The sequence below is a fragment of the Lactuca saligna genome, chromosome 4 (assembly GCF_052625555.1).
Source record: "Lactuca saligna cultivar CGN05327 chromosome 4, ASM5262555v1, whole genome shotgun sequence".
NCBI classification, from domain to species: Eukaryota; Viridiplantae; Streptophyta; class Magnoliopsida; order Asterales; family Asteraceae; genus Lactuca; species Lactuca saligna.
Genome location: NC_136420.1, coordinates 255615297 through 255633336, shown reverse-complemented (window position 1 = coordinate 255633336; position 18040 = coordinate 255615297). Strand labels below are relative to the sequence as shown.

At 39.0% G+C, this 18040-nt stretch overlaps 1 protein-coding gene across 1 annotated transcript; it reads right to left on the bottom strand.

The window, feature by feature from the left end:
• Window positions 1-10032: 10032 nt before the first annotated feature.
• LOC145040595 (uncharacterized) lies at window positions 10033-11209 on the bottom strand. The gene is made up of 3 exons (XM_078988505.1): window positions 10440-11209; window positions 10127-10364; window positions 10033-10050 (listed from the first exon to the last, which is right to left on the bottom strand). The coding sequence occupies exons 1-3, from the start codon at window positions 11207-11209 to the stop codon at window positions 10033-10035; spliced, it is 1026 nt and encodes a 341-aa protein (XP_078844631.1).
• Between the last annotated feature and the right edge of the window lie 6831 nt (window positions 11210-18040).

Below are 18040 nucleotides of genomic sequence, written 5' to 3'. Positions count from 1 at the left end.
ATTCACTATACATACGAGTGTGCGCAGACGTCTATGCACCATCTTTGGGCCCCAAAAGTGTAAAATCTTGTTCGTTGAGCCTAGCTAGCCCAATGACCTGATCTTAAGGCCCGAAGATCTCTCTCTCTCTCTTACGAAGTGTTGGGTTTTACCGATCCGACATAACGTAACAGGACTTTCAATGGCAAACGTGCTACTGGTCCCCAAGGGTCCTTCAGTGCTGCTAGTAAAGTCGGTAACTCACGATTGCGGATTGGGCTTCGGGCCCTTCGCAATTGCATTTGTCCTGGACGACGCGGGGAAATACCGAGGGTTTCGCACCTTCTCTCCTTCCCTCCGGTCGTGGGATTACACAAGTCCGGGAGGATCGAGTTGTGTGAAGAATTACGAGTGGCACCTAAGGGGATCGCTTGTAAGGTTGTCGATTGGACGTTTTCATTAACGTACGTCACAACACTTCACCACCCATTGTATTCTCAATGCCTCCGGAACTCAACGATTTCCCTAACGAAACGAAACAACGGTATACAAACTAAGTAATACAAAGTGATAGGAAAACGTCGGGTTTTCCTAGGGTTTTCAACAATTACAACTTATGAATTACCGGTCGAATTTTTTCACAACTCTTACGCTTACATCTATAGAATTCAAACATGCATACTCATGGGTCAACACATATTTTTACACTATTCTATTATTAGAAAATATCGGATTTTCTGACGGGTTTCAAACATTACATTGGATTCCAAACTCTACTTATGAACTCACCAACATTTCATATGTTGACGTTTTTCAAAATACTTGTATTCTCAGGTAACAGATAAGGTGACGGATGATTTATACTCTATGATGTTTGCTGTGGTTTAAGTGATGTTGAACAGTTATTTTGAGAATGTAACGTTTGAACAATGTAATGAATGTAAACACTATTGGTTGTACTATTCCAAATGTTGGTGATGTTTTATGTTATGTTTCATGTATATGCATTGTAATGGTATTCAATGAGTCACGAAAGCCCTCGGACGTTTCCGCCGTCTGGTTTGGGGGTGTGACAGGTTGGTATCAGAGCATTGTTTATAGTGAACTAGCATATCTAACCACACACGGATATGCAACTATAAACCAAAAAGAGGGACTAACATAACTCTGAACAAAACAAGTAAATAAAATACGCTTGCTTGTATTAGGAATAAGAACATCACGCCGAATCAAACACAATAATGCTGGTGTCTCGGTTAAATTGGGACTGTTCTTAGTAATACCAAGGAGTGAATGTAGCCTGATCAACTACATTCTCTCCAAAGTAAGACTAATACACATCTCGATGAGATCGGGATAGCTAGGGAACCTAAAACTATACCCCTACCACCAAGAAGAGGATGTCGGTTTAGCTTGTGCCATAGCGTTAGAATCATAGGAAAGTGATAGCTTATTCGCATACTTTCTCTCAGTCGTCATGGAGGGAGAGCATCAGGGCATTCAGTTCTTCCAAGCCCCTGAGGCACACGAGGTACTCGAAGGCGAACCAGAAGGGAATCAAGAGGGAGCCTACGACATTGAACCAGACGAGTACATGGACACCGACTACGAGTTCGAGGAGACCGACGATGACATGAAGGAGGATCAGGCCCCGGACACGGGTCACATCGCATCTCCTGTTAGCGAAGTGCAACGGGATCCCCACGTCCCATCAGTGAATCCCTCGCGGGAGAATCGCTCCCCAGAAGCCGTGATTGCCGACTTACGACAACAACTGTTCGTCATGGAAGCGCGAGCCGTGCGAGCAGAGCTTGAGAGGGATGAGGTCATTGTAGACATGACAGAGATGGCGCAGCTGCTAGCTCAGCACTTCGGCATATGATTTCACCATTATAGTAGGACGCAGCTCATCGCGGTTAGGGATAGACTTATCATAGTAGGTCGTTAGGAAATATGCTATGTATTCCGACTCTATGTTTAAGTGACTACACTACTCATAGAGTCGTTATGCTGTCGAACTAGTATCACCCATGTATGCTCCTATGAGCAAAATTTTCATGTATCAAATGCGGATAATATTAGTAAATTTCTATGTGTTTTATTACGATATTGCAAATTGCTATGTGTTGAGATATTATTGATTGGTAAATGGTAGTAGTGTTTAAGTTCGTACTATGCACCTAGCCAGTAGGATCACGACCCCACCGAAACCACATACCCTCAACATCTTTCCGTTTTGTCACAGAAAGATGCCTCTCCGACCTACTCGCGGAAACCCAGGACCAACCCCACCTGAAGTTGACTCAGCCGCCTTCCAGGCAGCTATATCTGCAGCAGTCACTGCAGCGATTGCGCAAATTCAACAAGGGAACAATGGAGGAGTCAATGGGCAGGGAGCCGGAAGTTCAAACAATGGAATGAATCAAGGATCCACCAAGGCATGTACCTACAAGGACTTCACAAACGCCAAACCACGAACTTTTAATGGCACTGGAGGAGTGATCACTCTGAAGCGATGGATCGAAAAAGTGGAGTTGGTATTCGAGATATGCGACTGCCCTGAGCACATGAAGGTGAAGTTCGCAGCCTGCACTTTTGCGGATCAAGCACTCACCTGGTGGAACGGACATGTAGAATCCATGACACTCCCTGTAGCCAACTCTATGCCGTGGACGGAGATGAAAGAAATGTTAATGGCAGAGTACTGCCCACGAGGCGAAATACAGAAGATGGAACAAGAGCTATGGAACCTCACTGTGCAGAACGCGAATATCGATGCCTACATATCGAGATTTAGCGAACTATCTCTGCTGTGCCCGGGTATGATCACCTCGAAAGGAAAGAAGATTGAGCGATTCATCTGGGGACTCACATCACCAATTCAAGGGAATGTGATAGCTGCAAACCCCGAAACATTTGACAGTGCGAAGAGACTGGCAAAAAGGTTGTACGACCATAATAACAAAAAGGGAGAGAAACCAGTGGAGGCTGAGAAGAAGAAGGAAGGAGATAACAAGAGGGGAAAGAACAATAAGAGGAAGGGGCGCCAGGGCCCCGACACCTCCAAGAAACAGCAGACACTGGCGGTTAATGCCGTTACCACATCGGCTCCAGCCGCACCACATGCTCCAACCTCAGCCACTTCAAATACTCCCAAACCTTATTCCGGTAATCTTCCCAAATGCAACAAGTGCGGTTTCCACCACTATGGAGAATGCAAGGATTTTCAGTGCACCAGTTGCAACCGAAGGGGTCACACTGCAAAGTACTGCAAGGCTTACCCTCCCCATAACCAAAATCAGGGAATCAACAACAACAACCCTCGCAACAACAACAACGCCCATGCCAGCGGCAACAGCACAGGGCCCAGCTACACCTGCTACGGATGCGGGAAGACTGGACACGTCCGCCGAGACTGTCCCAACAACAACAGTTCAAGAAATGGAGGGACAGGAAGGATGCTGACCATGGGTCAGGGGGAAGCTATTCAGGATCCCTCTGTTGTTACCGGTACGTTTCTCTTAAACCACGCTTATGCATGCATCTTATTTGACTCCGGAGCGGAGCGAAGTTTCGTAAGCAATAAGTTTAAGCACCTATTAAAACAACTTCCCCAAAAGCTAAATGAAGCCTATACGGTAGAAATGGCCAATGGGAAAACCGAATCCACTGGGGAAATCTACACCGGATGTACCCTAACTCTTAATCGACACGTCTTCCGAATAGACCTAATGCCAGTATCAATTAGGAGTTTCGACGTGATCATCGGTATGGACTGGTTAAGCCCCCACCATGCCGAAATTATGTGTCATGAGAAGGCCGTCCGTCTTCGCCTTCCAAATCACGAAACCTTAGTAATTTACGGAGACAAATCTAGCATGAACCTTCACCTCGTTTCGTGTGTCAAGGCACAAAAATATCTACGAAGGAACAATCTGGCGTTCCTGGCTCATGTGGTGGAAAAAACCAAGGAGGAGATTAACGTTCGAGACATTCCCGTAGTGTGTGAATTTCCGGATGTGTTTCCTGAAGATCTTCCGGGAGTGCCCCCAGAGAGACAGGTTGAATTTCGAATTGACCTTATCCCAGGAGCAACTCCTCTTGCTAAATCACCTTATCGGTTGGCTCCTGCCGAGATGCAGGAATTATCCAGCCAACTCAGCGAACTTTTGGACAAGGGATTTATTCGACCTAGTTACTCGCCATGGGGAGCTCCGGTGCTCTTTGTCAAAAAGAAAGACGGATCTTTTAGAATGTGTATCGATTACAGAGAATTAAACAAACTCACAATCAAGAACCGCTACCCACTTCCCCGAATCGATGACCTATTTGACCAGCTCCAAGGGGCTAGTTATTTTTCTAAAATAGATTTACGGTCCGGGTACCACCAACTCAAAGTCCGGGAAGAGGATATTCCAAAAACCGCTTTCCGAACTCGTTACGGACATTATGAATTTGTCGTAATGCCCTTCGGTCTAACGAATGCCCCTGCCGAATTTATGGACCTAATGAATCGAATCTACCGACCGTTTCTTGACAACTTTGTCATTGTTTTTATCGATGACATCCTCGTCTATTCTCGAAGCAAGGAAGAGCATGACCAACATCTCCGACAAGTCTTAGAAACTCTACGGTCAGAAAAACTTTACGCCAAACTCTCCAAGTGTGAGTTCTGGCTGCGGAGCGTGAATTTCCTAGGTCACGTGGTCAGCCGAGATGGAATCCATGTGGATCCCTCTAAGGTTAAAGCTGTAGAAGGTTGGGCAATCCCGACAACGCCCACGGAAATTCGTCAATTCTTGGGGTTAGCAGGCTACTATAGGAGATTCATTCAAAACTTCTCTAAGATCGCCAAGCCACTTACCTCGCTTACGCAAAAGGGCGTACCATTCAAATGGACAGACAAACAAGAAATCGCATTTCGAACCTTGAAGCAAGCTCTCTGTAGCGCACCTGTACTATCTCTGCCAGAAGGAACGGAAGACTTTGTAGTCTACTGCGACGCATCTAATCAGGGTTTAGGTTGCGTTCTCATGCAACGAGGGAGAGTGATAGCCTATGCATCCCGCCAGCTAAAGACGCATGAAGTAAACTACACAACCCATGACCTAGAGTTGGGAGCTGTAGTCTTTGCCCTAAAAATTTGGAGGCATTACCTTTACGGCACAAAGTGCACCGTCTTCACAGATCACAAGAGCCTCCAACACATCTTAAACCAGAAGGAGTTAAACATGAGGCAACGAAGATGGGTTGAGTTGTTAAACGATTATAAGTGCGAGATCAAGTACCACCCAGGCAAGGCCAACGTGGTAGCTGATGCATTAAGTTGAAAGGAGTACTCTAACCGCTGTACGAAAACCCTCTCGATAACCATTCAATCACATCTGGCCACTCAAATCGCATCGGTCCAGTTGGAGGCCATGAAAACGGAAAATAGAGCTAGCGAGGCGTTGCGCAGGATGGAAAAGAACCTAGAAACAAGGGAGAATGGGGTATACTATTTCATGAACCGTATCTGGGTCCCTAAATTTGGAGGATTTAGAGATGTCGTCATGAAGGAAGCCCACAAGACGCGATACTCCATTCACCCCGGTTCCGATAAGATGTATTTGGATATTAAACAACACTATTGGTGGCCTAACATGAAGGCGAAAATCGCGACCTACGTCAGCAAGTGCCTTACATGCGCCAAAGTAAAGGTGGAATACCAGAAACCTTCAGGATTGTTGCAGCAACCGGAAATTCCCGAGTGGAAATGGGAGGGGATTTCTATGGATTTCGTTACCAAGCTACCCAAGACGTCGGGCGGACTGGATACCATATGGGTAATAATCGATCGACTAACGAAATCTGCCCATTTCCTGCCAATCAAGGAATCTTACAAGATGGAGAGACTGACGCGATTGTACCTACGAGAAATTGTGAGACTCCATGGAGTGCCAAAATCTATTATCTCGGATAGGGACAGTAGGTTTACGTCCCGATTTTGGCAATCACTCCATAAGGCGATGGGAACAAACCTCGATATGAGCACCGCTTATCACCCACAAACGGATGGTCAAAGCGAGCGAACTATCCAAACACTCGAAGATATGCTCCGTGCATGCGTGATAGACTTTGGAAAGTCTTGGGATACCCACCTACCCTTAATAGAGTTCTCATACAACAATAGTTACCATTCGAGCATCAAGGTGGCTCCTTTCGAAGCACTTTACGGGCGTAAATGTAGATCACCGTTATGTTGGGCTGAAGTAGGTGACACCCAGCTAGCGAAAATGCATGTGTTGGACAAAGCACTAACGGGACCGGAGATCATCCGTGAAACCACAAAAAAGATCGTTCAAATCAGAGCTCGATTGCAAGCATCGCGTGACCGACAAAAGAGCTACGCCGACAAACGACGAAAGCCCTTAGAATTTCAGGTCGGTGATCGAGTACTGTTAAAAGTCTCACCCTGGAAAGGGGTTATACGTTTCGGAAAACGGGGAAAGCTGAACCCACGATACATTGGACCTTTCGAAATCATCGCTCAAATTGGTCCAGTAGCATACAGACTGCAACTACCCGCAGAGCTAAACGGTGTACACCCCGTGTTTCACGTATCTAATCTAAAGAAGTGTCTCTCAGATGAAACACTCGTCACTCCTCTTGACGAAATCGAAATCAATGAGAAACTCCTGTTCGTTGAAGAACCAATCGAAATCATGGACAGGGAGGTAAAGCGTACTAAGCAGAGTCGCATCCCAATCGTGAAGGTACGGTGGAACGCAAAGCGTGGGCCAGAATTCACTTGGGAGCGCGAAGATCAAATGAAGCAAAAGTACCCTCACCTATTCTAGTTTTCTCAAATCTAACTTTCAAACAGAATTTCGGGACGAAATTCCCTCTAACGGGGGGATGATGTCACAACTGGAAATTTTGTGTCATGTAATCTATACATTCAAGCTAATGTGAATCAAAAACTTCAATCAAATACATTATACAAGTACTACAAGTAGTCATCAAACAATTGGAAAACCCTAGAAGTTCTTGTTAAGTCTATTTGGACTCGAACTTCCTTATTGGATCCAAATGGACCAATAAGCTTCCAATTGGACTATCATGGGCTTAGAACCCTAAATGGGCTCTAATTGGACCCACATCTATTTATTTCAACATTTTGGGCCACATTGGGCCTAGAATGAAATAAATACAAAATTTTGAACCATGATTAACCTAAACTAGCCCAACAAAGTGTAAAAATCATACTATATTTCTTTTGGGACTAAAAACCATCCAACTTAACATCTACATGGGTTTAGGGCATTAAAGCCCAATTTTCTCCTTCCATTCCAAAAATCTCGGCCCAAGGCCCAAAACAAGCCCAAGAGAAGAGAGTTGACCTTAGTATGCCACCTCATTATTATCCATTGGGTATCCATGCAAGTTAGTCCATATTTCCATGCAACATCACTTCAAAATCACCTCCACTCCTCTCTCTTCTCACTCTCGGCCGAACACACACACACATACACAAAAATCTCTCAAACTCCCTCAAGAACACTCAAGAACATATCCTCCCTCTTCACTCAAAAATCTCGAGATTTAGGAAGCATTCAAGGAAGTTCTTCCACAAAAATCATCACCTAAGGTAAGGTTTTGCTTGGATCTATGACTTATATTCTTTGTTTATCAAAAACCTCTTCCTAATCCATGCAAAAATCGTGATTTTTCACACTAGAAACCCCATAAACCCGAAAATTTCATCAAGGAGTGCAAAGGCCAAAAATCACTTCATTTCTTCCATTCTTTCTTCAAAAACCGAATCAACATCCAAGGTGAGTTTCATATCCCCTTATTTTCGGTTTTTATGAGTTTTTGTGGGGGAGAATACAAGAAAAAGTGTAGATCCATCATTATGTGTACGTTGTGGTTGATTTCTATGCTTATGTGTATGTTTTGTATGATTTGGATGATAGATTTAGTATGAAATGCTAAAAACCGAGACTTATATCCTATTATGGCATAAAATATACTACTTCATTGCAAAGTATACTAAGAAAATGGCTAAATAGCTTGACAACACTTAACTTGGGCTAAAAACTCATTTTTTTGACAAAAATGTTGAAAATACAAAGTTGAAGGGTCCAAAGTGAAATATTTCGAAATCTGATGGGTAAGATGAGTCAAAACAGTTTACACAATGTATTTTCTGAAAATATACTATTTAGAGGGTTAAAAACATAAATTCGAAGCTTATTGGGCTAAATATGACATTTTCGGCCCAATAAGGCCCAATATGCGAAATTTTCTAAATTAGAGGGCCAAAACTGCATTTTTCTGTAAAACAGTGGACTATAAGTGTTCCATATGCTTTTCAAAGGTTTAAAATGCTTTCCAAATTTAAAAGGGACCAAAGTTGTAAATTTTTTTCCAAATTGGGTCAAAAATGTAAAAGTTGCGAAAAAGAGGGGCTATAACCGAGAAAACTGAAGTTTCAAGGGCTTAAACTGTTTTCTATGATAAATATGCTGGAAAATACTTATTTCAATAATTTTTGGTATAAAAATGTCAAGAAAATTGATTTAAGGACCAAACCGGAAAGTTTTTAAATAAAGGGGTAAAAAGAGTAAATTCTACAATTAAGGAGGGGCTGAAAACAGAAAATCTTCAAGGCTAGTTAATACATGCAATTTGACCAATTGATGGTACCACGCTTGTCGACGAAATACAATATACTACAATACCAAAAGTCGTTGTTAAACGAATTGGTTCGGTCTCGAACCAATAAAAATCCAAAACCACTAACACGACGACGTTACGACATTTCGATTCATAACTAATAACAATGGAGAATTCACTATACATACGAGTGTGCGCAGACGTCTATGCACCATCTTTGGGCCCCAAAAGTGTAAAATCTTGTTCGTTGAGCCTAGCTAGCCCAATGACCTGATCTTAAGGCCCGAAGATCTCTCTCTCTCTTACGAAGTGTTGGGTTTTACCGATCCGACATAACGTAACAGGACTTTCAATGGCAAACGTGCTGCTGGTCCCCAAGGGTCCTTCAGTGCTGCTAGTAAAGTCGGTAACTCACGATTGCGGATTGGGCTTCGGGCCCTTCGCAATTGCATTTCTCCTGGACGACGCGGGGAAATACCGAGGGTTTCGCACCTTCTCTCCTTCCCTCCGGTCGTGGGATTACACAAGTCCGGGAGGATCGAGTTGTGTGAAGAATTACGAGTGGCACCTAAGGGGATCGCTTGTAAGGTTGTCGATTGGACGTTTTCATTAACGTACGTCACAACACTTCACCACCCATTGTATTCTCAATGCCTCCGGAACTCAACGATTTCCCTAACGAAACGAAACAACGGTATACAAACTAAGTAATACAAAGTGATAGGAAAACGTCGGGTTTTCCAAGGGTTTTCAACAATTACAACTTATGAATTACCGGTCGAATTTTTTCACAACTCTTACGCTTACATCTATAGAATTCAAACATGCATACTCATGGGTCAACACATATTTTTACACTATTCTATTATTAGAAAATATCGGATTTTCTGACGGGTTTCAAACATTACATTGGATTCCAAACTCTACTTATGAACTCACCAACATTTCGTATGTTGACGTTTTTCAAAATACTTGTATTCTCAGGTAACAGATAAGGTGACGGATGATTTATACTCTATGATGTTTGCTGTGGTTTAAGTGATGTTGAACAGTTATTTTGAGAATGTAACGTTTGAACAATGTAATGAATGTAAACACTATTGGTTGTACTATTCCAAATGTTGGTGATGTTTTATGTTATGTTTCATGTATATGCATTGTAATGGTATTCAATGAGTCACGAAAGCCCTCGGACGTTTCCGCCGTCTGGTTCGGGGGTGTGACAATTAACATTAAAATCAGGAACAACAAAGACATCAAATAAAGTAAGATGTGAGGACAACTGAAGATTCCCTATTTTATTTATAGAAGCTGATGAACCATTAGGATGTTTAATAGACAGATTAAGTTTAGACACATCTATAGCATCATGAAGTTGTGACTCAGAAGCTATCATATGTTGATTAGCTCCTGAATCAACAATCCAACTTTGAGAATCATTTGAATTAACACAAGAATTACAACATTGAAACACAGACATACCTACCATATTTGCAGTAGCAGATACATCATCACCAATAGAATTCTCACTAATAAGACGCAAAAACTTAGAATATTGCTCACTAGTGAGAAAATGAGCATCACTCCCAAGACCAGACTCAGAAGAAACAGACTTGCTATTATTAGCACTAGCAAAAGAAGAATTTACAGAAACAGATTTGTTTTTATTATTACTTTCGTTTTTAAATTTAAAATCTTTTGGATAACCAATTAGTTTATAACATCTGTCAATCGTGTGACCTTTAAGATTGCAATGTTTGCATTGTAATCCTTGGTTCTTAAACCTAACTTAATTTTGCCCTTGTCTAGAATCATTAATTTTGCTATTAAACACAGAAACTTGTGGTTTTGAAGAAACAGTAGACCCGAGAGACCCATTCTTTTGAAGAGACTCCTCTCTAGAAAGAATAGAGAAGGAGGATTTAACATTGGGTAAAGGTTCCATCAAAAGAATGTGACTCTTGACTTGATTATAAACATCATCAAGTCCACTAAGAAATTGCATTAGCTTCATCAATTTTGAATGATCATTAAGTTTTGTAGCTGCCTCACACACACATTCAGTTAAACTAGTCAACCCATCAAACTCCTTCCACAAAGAATCTAGTTTATTAAAATAATTAGAAAGAGCGGAACCATTTTGTTTTAAGGTGTTAATCTGCTGATGAATATTAAAAATTACTGACCCATCAGACTTATTATACGTTTCAAACAATTCATCCCAAATATCTTTAGCATTATCTGAATACACATGACTAGCATATATAGTTTCAGAAAATGACCCTAGAATCCAATTACAGACAACAGCATTTACACGTTCCCATTTAGAGGCTTTAGATTTCTCAGTACCTTCAAGAGTAATAGTACCATCTACAAACCCCAATTTATTTCTAGCTTTAAGACCTCTAGACATAGCACTATGCCACAATCGATAATTCTCATTACCAGTCAGTTTAACAGTTATAATAGACGTTACAGTATTATCAGACGGATGGACATATAAAGGATCATCAAAATCTACAGGAGTTTCCTTAGGAACACCACTTCCATCAGAAGTTTCACCAGCCATAGTAAATAACAAAAGACAATCAAAGAAACCAAATAACAAAAAAGATCAAGAACAAAAAAACACCACTAGTGTTGACTTAAAGTCCAGATGGTCACCACAGTATGTCGGGGCCCAAGACAATCAACACAGTGTGAAAGGAAAAAAAAAACAGAATAGCAGAATAGCTTCAAGAAGCAACCAACAACTAACAGATGTATTCAAACACATCAGAAATGTCCAGATCTAAGCTAGAAAATAGAAAGAAGGGAACAAGAAACTCTCACAGTGCAATAGGCAAATAAGATTGACTGTATCGACTCCCTAAATCCGTTTCCTGCAAGGGTTTATCAGTGATGAAATCTGACCCCTAGAGGATTATTCCAGATTAATAGGGATTGATCGATTTCGTTGGCGAGCTTTAACCTTCTTCACAACAACACTCAGTGAGATCTCAGATCACAACATCCCTGAAAGATTAAACAAAAAACCTCGCAGTACCAAGATCTCAACAACTAGACTCTAGATTTAGGAAAATAAAAACAAAAAACTAAACTGAAAACGTTCAATCACAAAAAACAAGAAAGGAAGTCTACCTTTCACAGATCGTCAAAAGTAGAAACACGAGAAGACTAACAAGAAGCGACCGCCAGGATCAGCGAAGACAAGCCTTAAAGCTTTGATACCATGTTAAAAAACTCAGAAGATAAATTTCCCAACATCACCATTTCTCATATCATTTTAAGATCAAGAAACAGGTGGTTTTCAATTTACTTACAAACCAAAACTCACTACAAAACACTCAGATCGTCACTCAACCTAATCTACCTCTAACAAACAAAAAATACAAGAGAGCTGATTACACACTTTTTCATACTCAACATAAACATATATGTCAAGCCAACACAAAGAACTCTCGAGAGATAAGAACGAACAAAACCCTTGATCTGATCTTATGACCTAAAGAATCAAGTACAAAACCTTCTCTTTCTCTATTTATACCTCGGATACAACCCACGAATATAAACCGACCCAGACTTGATCCAGATTCAACCCGCGTGTCTTCAATACCCTGCATACACTTACCAACCTTACAGAATACATTATTTACACAATATACCCTTCACAACTTTCTTAAAATAAATATGAGATTGTAAGAAGACAATTGAACATTTTCAACAGAGAGAGAGAGAGAGAGAGATTTTGGTTTGTTTTCAAAAAAATTCAAATTTTCAAAATCAATGTATTATTGAATTTTTTTTGTAACGGCTGAAATTTTATAAAAAACTAGCAAAAAGATAGAAAAAAAATATCACAGTATATTAGATGCTAGAAGAGGGTTATGTAACAAAGAAGTCTAATCTATTTTAGTTTTACTACACCTATTGGAAATCCAAAAGAAAGCTTTATCTATCACCTCATCAAAAAGAACCAATTTTCTAGGCAAAACCGATCCAAAAATAATGGAATTACGAAAATTCCATAAACACCATAAAGTGGTAAAAATTATCGTATCAAAGGCTTGACGAATTCCACCCCTTTAAGGGAAATAGAATTCGACCACAAAAGGAGGGAATCAATAGAAAAATGTTGAGGGGACTAAACACTAGGAATGTGTATGGTTCGGTTTGGTTCGGTTATAGATCAAAAATGAACCATAACCATTAGAATCGGTTAATGTTTTTTAGTAGCCATTGGTTATGGTTAGTAATGGTTATGGTTAATGGTTTTAGTCGGTTAATAGATTTTAGTTAATGGTTAATATCGATTAACCATTACAATAAAAAATGATACAAAAACTAAAAATGAAATGATATAAAAGTGAAAAAAAGAAAACAAACCACACTACTATAAAACTAAAAACTAAAGAAAATAAGAAAGTATGTTGCTATAAAAAGCAAAAACAAAATTCAAAAAACCAATAATCATCCCAAAACCAACATCTTACTTAAAAAACTGAGAAAAAAAAACCTTCAATCTTCATCCATGGCAGAATCATCACTTGACATTTTCCCCTTTTCAAAGTAATCTGTAAAGAAACAACATTTAAAATATTGTTAAAAGCTAAAAAGAAAAAGTTATAAACTAAATAACTAATTAAATAGAGAAATGTTTACCAAACTCTAAATTCTCCAAATTCACGAGTAACTCTTCTAGTTGTAGGCCATGAATGGGAGTCTCTTGCAAGTCTGGCAGTGTAACACGTAGCCAATCTTGTGTGCATACCAAAGCTTCAGCCGTGTTTGGTGTAAGAGAGCTTCTAAATTTGTCGATAACCCTACCTCCGGTACTAAACGCCGATTCACTTGCAACGGTAGAAATTGGCATTCCCAAAACATGTTTTGCAATTTTAGAGAGTATGCGGTATTTACCCGAATTGAGTTTCTTCATATTTGTTTTTTTGTAAAGTGGAGATCGTTTGCATACATTCTTCAAATGATATGACATGGTACCCGTACCATTCTTTTTGCTATCGCTTGCTATTATAATTTTACAATAAGTGCATTCTACCTTAATTTTACTACCCTTAATGCGAGTAAAATGGTCCTACACGAAGGATCTCTTCAGACGATCACCCTTATTTTTGGTCTCATCGTTTACATCATCCACATCATTCTCCGGTTCATTGTTTTCATCATCAACATCAATGATCGGATCTGGTTCATCCCTTAAATTTCTATTTGCGTTCTCTGTACTCGTTGCTTCTATCTATAATTTCCTGAAGGTAACAAATAAATAAGACACATTGGGACGTTATTCAAATTATAAGCTAGTAGCCTAATATATGACTATATACAAGTATATTATGACATTAACAATCAATGATTCAACAAATTATTCAAAAAACACTCAACATATTAACATTGGTTCTATAGAACACATTAGCATGATGGCATCCATATTATAATATTAACATTTATAAAACATTGAAGAAAGTGCAAGCGTTAAAAGGAAATAATATGAAAACATCGACATATGTATTTTTTTTCTTTTTATTTCAACAAATATGACTAAGTTATCCCTCATTCTCGTAAATTAAAAATTAAAATATAGATGTTAGCCTATATGCTTTTGTGAAAATTAACATTAACGTAAAATATACAAGATCCAAGGCAATGTATTAAACTATTATTTTTCCATAAAGGAATTTCTAGAATCTTTGTTTTATGGGTAAAGGAATAGCCCCACCACCACCAAGAATCAACGACTTGTGTTAAATTTAGGAAAAAAACTATAATTGATAATACAAAAAACTAATAAAAAACTAATCAAACAATAGATTGGAGAACATCATAAGTTTAAACAATGGTATCCAACAAATATCGAGACATCAGATTTGAGAGTACCTTCTGTATTGAGTGTGATAGCCGATTAAGCGAGAATCAAAAACATTATTCAAACATCCATATGTAACTGAGTATCAAAATCTTTTCGTCGTGGGATAGCCGATAATGAGGGAGAACCAGCGGCAATATGATAGTGTTTGTTGACTTGTTCAATTATTGTGTGCTTAATACGCTAATCGCATATCTCATTTAAATATAAAGGCCTTAAATTCCTTTATTTCCTTATACAATAAGATAATTACCAATTATATAATTTATAAAATAATTTTAAAATTTATATATCCTAATCGGTTTGGTTCGGTTATATATGGTTCGGTTTCTGAGAAAAACCAAAACCAAACCATTAGCAATCGGTTAATGAAAATAAAAAACCGCACCACCATTTTCAATAATGGTTCGGTTTTAATGGCTCGGTTATATTGGTTAATTTGGTTATGGTTCAGTTTTTCGGCTATTATGCTCACCCCTAATAAACACCCCACCAAATAGCAACACGGATTTATATCTCAAACAATTGGCTACAACCTACAAAAAGGTGATCATCAGTCTCAACAACAGTGGAGCAGATAGGGCATAAAATTGAATTAACCATAATGCCTCGATGAGAAACTCTCTCTCTAGTAGGAATACTATATAACCGCAATCTCCAAATGAAGATGTTCAACTTGATAGAATCTCAATTACATTAGATTTGCTATCCATCTAAAATTGTTTTAAAATCTGTCTATTATTGAGATTTTTGCTTCAAATCCTCATATCTAGTCGCGAATCCAGATCAAGATATTGTCGTTGATCTAGAATTATTTTGAATTTGTATCCAAAATCGGTTTGCATGTTCAGATATGTGATTGATTTCTGTTATCAATCTAAAATCATTTTCAAAATTATTTTAAAATCAGTTTCGTGTTAAGATTTTGTTATAAATGCTTAAGTTGTGATTTCGTGTTATCGATCTAAAAGTTGTTTTTTAATATTGGTTTTTAGTTGATATTCTAAATCTAGATTTTCCGATTGATCTATGTTTTGTCATTTTTATGAGATTTTTAGTAGCTAACTAGATCACGCTATTCCTTTTTTATATAAGCTCCCTACTTTTATATCAGGTTCTTCGTTTTAGAGTTTTTGTCGTAGAACCTGGTTAGAGAACTTCATATATGTTTCCGATTAGGCTTTTATTCGTGATTTTCGGTGTCAGAGACTAGACCGGTAGTATCATTCATGTGTTGGTCAGTTATAGCTAAGTTCATCTTTTTTGTTCACCAATTTCAGCTTCAGAATGGCACAAGTGGACTATTATCTGACTTTCGAAGGTCAACCAAAGAATATAAAGGATGTTGAGTTTTTGAAAGCAAATCTACGCTTTCTTTGTCTTGATGGTAATTATGGGCGACTAAATATCGTCCCATATAATCCATCTGACGGGGACAAGCATATCAATATAAGTTATTTTTAATGAAATGTGAATCAACACTTTCTTTGTCTCGACAGTGATGGTGGGTGACTAAATATTGTCCCATATAGTCCATCTAACAGGAACAAGGATATCAATGTAAGTTATTTTCAATGTGCTTGGTGTTTAATGCTTCTTTTTGTTCGGAATTGACATTCTTATTTTTTTGCTTTTCCCGCTCATTTGATGTGTATGTTCCCTAATTTTTGTTATCCCTTCGTTCTCCTTAAATTTGCTTATCTCAATGTCCTGCTTCGTAAATTGGATACGAGATTCAAGTTTTGAAATCCCAACTTTTCTGTATTTACCACTTCTTCTCACTAAATCTTGTGTATTACTCAAACAGACAGCATAATCAAGGAAACATATTTGGGGGTTTAGACCTGCGACTTCCATTTTTCTCTTTCAACTTCTTGTGTGATTTCTTGTATCTAATTAAACATTCCTATCTACCACTTGACTTCACATGGTTTTGTTAGCCTATATATTATTAGCCCACTTGTTTATGGGCTATTTAGTCTTTAACCCGTTACAGTTTTATCTAGCAAGTATTTATATCCGCTTTATTCTTTGTAGTCTTTATGCCTTTCATTGAAAACCCTTGTAATTTTTCTTTATTATAATCATATGAAAATGTTAGCGGAGGTTTGATACGTTGTTAGAAGCCTTTTGTAGTAATCATCTAGGGTTACTGTAGCAGATGGTATTCGTTGTTGTTTGTTGTTGATTCATTGTTACTGGTATTCGTTGTTGATGTGTTTTTTTTGGTGAATTTCGTTTGATGTTGTTGATGATTCGTTGTTGTTGTTCGATTTCTTGTTGTCCGATTGATTGCTTCCGCTGGTTTGTTACTCCTCTCATTCTCATATTGCTATATTATCATTGTGGTTATTTATTCATTGTTAACATGACTGGAAAGGATGATTCCCTTCAGTCAGTTAGTACTCATTTGGAAGGGAAGAATTATACGTATTGGAGTTATGTTATGAAGAACTTCCTTCGTGGGAACATTATGTGGGGCTATGTCACTAGGACTAAAGTCAAACCCTCAATACCTCAAACTGAGAATCTTGATTTGTTACTTGATGCTTGGGAGACTGATAACTCCAAGGTAATTACTTGGATTAATAACTCTGTCACTCAGTCTATTGGTATGCAGTTAGCTAAATATGGCACAACAAAGGAAGTTTGGAATCACTTGGAAAGGCTGTATACTCAGTCGAACTTTGCTAAACAATACCAGCTGGAATATGATATTCGTGTTCTTCAACAAAATGACTAGAGCATTCAATATTTCTATGTTGCTATGTCTGATCTGTGGGATCAGTTGGCTCTTACTGAATCTAAAGAGTTAAAACACTTTGAGCCTTACATTGCGAGGAGGGAAGAACAACGCTTGGTCCAGTTCTTGATGGCCTTGCATTCTGATTTTGAAGGTCTACGTGGAACAACTCTTCATCGCTTTCCTATTCCCTCAGTTGATTATGTTGTCCATGAGTTAATTGTAGAAGAGACTCGTATCAAGTCTCATGCATATAAAGGGTTTAAAGCAACCTCTATTCCTACTCTCGCTCCTACTGTGCTTGTTGTTACCTCTAATCAGTCTCGAAAACCTTCAAGGGTTGCTTATGATGAGTGTGTATTCTGCAAACAGAAAAATCATTGGAAAGCTCAGTGTCCATTGTTAGACAACAAGGGTAAATCTGGTCAACCTCAGTTGGGACAACAAAATAGGTCTGGTCAATAGAAGTTTCAGCCACGTTCCTCTGGTACTCCTCCATGGACCCCTCTTCCTCCACAGTTTGTTATTGCTTTTATACCACTAGTTGATACATATTATGTTGGAAGCATGCCACCATCTGCATTGTATCCCAAGGTGTTTGAGAGTTTCAGATAGTATTTGGTCTCTAATCCCACTAACATGTCAGCATCTATGTCTCATTCTGGTCCTACTTCATCTAGTACATCAGATATTCCCTCATCTTTGTGGACTTTAGACTCTGGTACAACCCATCATATGACTCCTCATTTGTCATCATTTACTTCTTTATCGCAAGT